The 3,480-nt window shown below is 36.8% G+C and overlaps 1 protein-coding gene across 1 annotated transcript; it reads right to left on the bottom strand.

The window, feature by feature from the left end:
* Positions 1 to 3,216: 3,216 nt before the first annotated feature.
* Positions 3,217 to 3,480, bottom strand: LOC122643640. Its single transcript, XM_043837245.1, has one exon. The coding sequence runs from the start codon at positions 3,457 to 3,459 to the stop codon at positions 3,217 to 3,219; it is 243 nt and encodes an 80-aa protein (XP_043693180.1). The 5' UTR covers positions 3,460 to 3,480.

Below are 3,480 nucleotides of genomic sequence, written 5' to 3'. Positions count from 1 at the left end.
ATCTTAGAGGTATAGATGCATGGTCAACTTGGATTGTAGAATTGGGACATCTAAAAATATTAAGGAGAGTATCGTTTGATGCGACTCAATTCTACCGTTTATTGTTCTGGTATTACAAGAAAACGCGTACTGATGTACTTTTTTCTACAAGGATATTTCAGTGCCATACTAATCAGATAAGTCTTATTCTTACGGCTTGTTAAATTATACTGGTCTTATACATTCTGGCCATCTTATTATATTCCAATAGTAATAGTCATTATTCTAAGTCTAGCTTATTGTACTGCTTACAACTACACGATGGCACTGTGACTCTATCCTCAAGCAAAATTTATCATAGTTCCTTACGTTGTTTCCATTAACTATACTAGATTTCTGTCTAGAACGTTTCCATACTTTTCTTAAAACTCAAATTTGGTGCATAGGTTCCCCCCCCCCCCCCCCACACACAAAAAATGTACCTTTATTCCCAAGGAGAAGGATGTTTGTTGACCTCGAAAATGTTTTAAAGTTCTGTTTGATATTCACTTGTATTGTATTAAGTTTAGAAATTTTGTTCTCAAGAAGTGTGACAATTCAGCTGTGGGGTTTAATTGCTATTTATCTCAGCAAGATAGGGTATAAAAGTGGAGAAGATCAACATATGGGACCGTTTATAACTTTCTATGTTCTAGTTAATTATTTTTTTTTTGTTTTCATAAGTAAAAAAAAAAAAAAAAAAATCAAAAACAATATTTCAAAAATGGCTAAAAAGTCAAGAAATGGACATGATAATTTAATAACAAAGGCCTTACCAAAAAAATTTTTAATAACTAAGGCCATATGTTGAGATACATAGCCAAACTTGGTGTGAAATAAATGATGAAGTATATCTTATTAAAATGTTTGAATTGGCCACATCATCCCTCCACACAATTTAAAAGTAGGCCATGATTGTGCTACAACTGGCACAACTCTAATTGGAACATTTTTGCAAGCGTATTGAATTGAAGATTTAAGTATGTGAGGAGAAATCTTATTATAATCAAGTATGATGAAAAAGAAATTGTAATCTTGTGTTTTCACCTTTTTTATATAACATGCTTCTCATCCAACCGAGATAAAATCATGTCATTTTATATACGTATTCGGAAAAACATGTAAGACAATGACAACTCTTGAAATGACATAATGATATGTCATTTTCAAATTATTTTGAAAACTCCATAATATCTCTTTTAGATTTTTTGAAAATCCTTTTTTAGTTGACTAAATTAAACTTTAAAAATTAGACGAAACGTAATCAAAAGAAAGTTAAATCTTCTCAATTCATCACTTAAGGGACAACAAGAAGAACCCAATAATTATAACTACGCATTTAGGTAGGATGATATAACATACCTTTTTTTTTTTTTTTTTTTTTCATTTGTAAAAAATATGATAATTTTACCTTCTTAGATTGAATTAGGTTGTCAAACCCTAAACTGGACCGGTAAAACCGATCCAACCCAACTGAGCCTAATCCAAACCGAACTAAACCCCTTATTGGGCCGGGCTCGGTTTATGATTAAGGGTACCATTCGGTTCGGGGCAAATCGACAGGCCATTGATTAGCCCAACCCCCAAACCCTAGGAAATCTGTCTAATCTCTAACGAAAACCAATCCATGCCTGGTTTTCCAATCAACCTGAGACCAAAAAATCCTTAACTGTTCGAGCTCGATTTTTCTAAAAGTCACATTGAAAAAAAGAGGGGAAAAAAAAAAAAAACTGAACCACCCAATTGACACCCTTTGGTTGAATGTTGCATTCTCTTGATATGTCTAATTATGATAATTTGAATAATTTTTTGAAGGGAAAAGGATGGGCACGCCACCCGCTTACTGCAAGTTGGATGGAGAGAGACATGGGTGTCCTTTCAAAAAAAAAAGAGGGGGGGGGGGATTGGGGAGAGCGAGATAGCTACAGGCTGAACATGCCACATAATTGAGATAAGCCTATACTTGATAATTTCCCATTCATTCCCTACTCATGGTACAAATTCATCTTTGTCAGCATCGACATAAATATAGAGGGCATGCAGAAAAGGATATGTTTTTTTCAAGTAACCACTACCATACAAGCATATAAGAACATTACCACGAGTCTGAGCTAGGGGTGAGAAGTTAGCTAAGTGGAGGGGTTAAAAGACTTCAAAAGAAATTGTACCAAGATCTGCTTGGCGGTTGATGGAGGAAGTCGACCATCTCCTGTAAATCTATCTAGATCTCTACTATTCGAACAATCCACATGAAGTAGGTTGTAATACAGGCAGAACTTAAAATAAGAACATTACTTTAAGGGAGAGGGTTGCCTACACCGCGTGAGTGCAATTTTAGGCAAATAAAGGATTTCCCTTTGGAATCTAACAAAAGGGACAAGGCAACGATCGAAATTAAACTCTCACAGAAATATACATTTTTCCAGATGCACACTAATTCCTTGAAACCCACAAATTAGTTATAAGGATACTTGAGTCACCATCAATGCTTGGCCACTATCAACCTCTTTTTGCCATAGAAATGTTTTAATCCTTTGGGAAAATTATATAGACACCCCCCTAAAAGTATCCAATATCTCATAAACTTATCAAACTTGATCAAAATATCACAGACACCCCTGACGTTAAGCAGGGTTACCCCTAAGCTAAAATGTTGATTTTAACCTTAAGGTTAGAACTTCAGATACAAATCATTCTCGTCATCATCTTGCTGCTGCCGCTGACCGCTGCCACTGTAGTTGTTGCTAACCGTTGCCGTTGCCGCTGACCGCTGACCGCTGACCGCTGCCACTGTCATTGCCACTGTCGCTGCATCTTCTTCATCTTCTCTTACCTCTTTTATTTTATTTCTTCTTCACACCACTAAACCCACTGACCCACTTTCTCTTCCATTTTTTCTATTTGTTTTTCTGTTTCCTGAAATCCAAAATACCATCACCGGTCCCATTTTCTTCTCTAACACCCCATTTAAACCTCTTTTATTTCTTTATCTCTCCCACTCAACCAAATCCAAATCCAACATCTGAAACCCTTTTCATTTTCTCTTTGATTGACAGCGGAAGAAGCAAGAACAGGGAAGGGGGCCATGGGACTTCTTCTTCTTCTTTCTCCTCTTGCAACCTCTTTCCTGCAACTCCACCCCACCCTGCTCCTTCAACCTTGTATGAAACGCAAGCTCTGAGTCTTAGATGAAACTTTTCAAAGAGATTCTTTCGATTGCTTCATTTTTTCATCGCTCGGAATCATCTTCTTAGACATCTTTATTGTAGAAGAGGAAGAAGAGAAAAATCTGTTGGCCTGGGAAAGAGATCCGCAATTATTCCTGGCGTGTTGATGGAGGGATCTGAAGGTGTAATTACATCTACAAAACCCTTGATCCTTCATTGCTTCTACAGCCCCAACGCTTGCAGCCACGATCCAAGCTCTGCTTGTCGAACTCATTTTCTGTTCTTCGCCACTCGC

This window comes from Telopea speciosissima, chromosome 10, assembly GCF_018873765.1.
Source record: "Telopea speciosissima isolate NSW1024214 ecotype Mountain lineage chromosome 10, Tspe_v1, whole genome shotgun sequence".
Taxonomy (NCBI): Eukaryota; Viridiplantae; Streptophyta; class Magnoliopsida; order Proteales; family Proteaceae; genus Telopea; species Telopea speciosissima.
This window is presented reverse-complemented; position numbering and strand designations above follow the sequence as displayed.

Bases quoted from the DNA above. Each gene is read 5' to 3' on its own strand.
- LOC122643640 (XM_043837245.1), bottom strand. From the start codon at position 3,459: ATGAGTTCGACAAGCAGAGCTTGGATCGTGGCTGCAAGCGTTGGGGCT.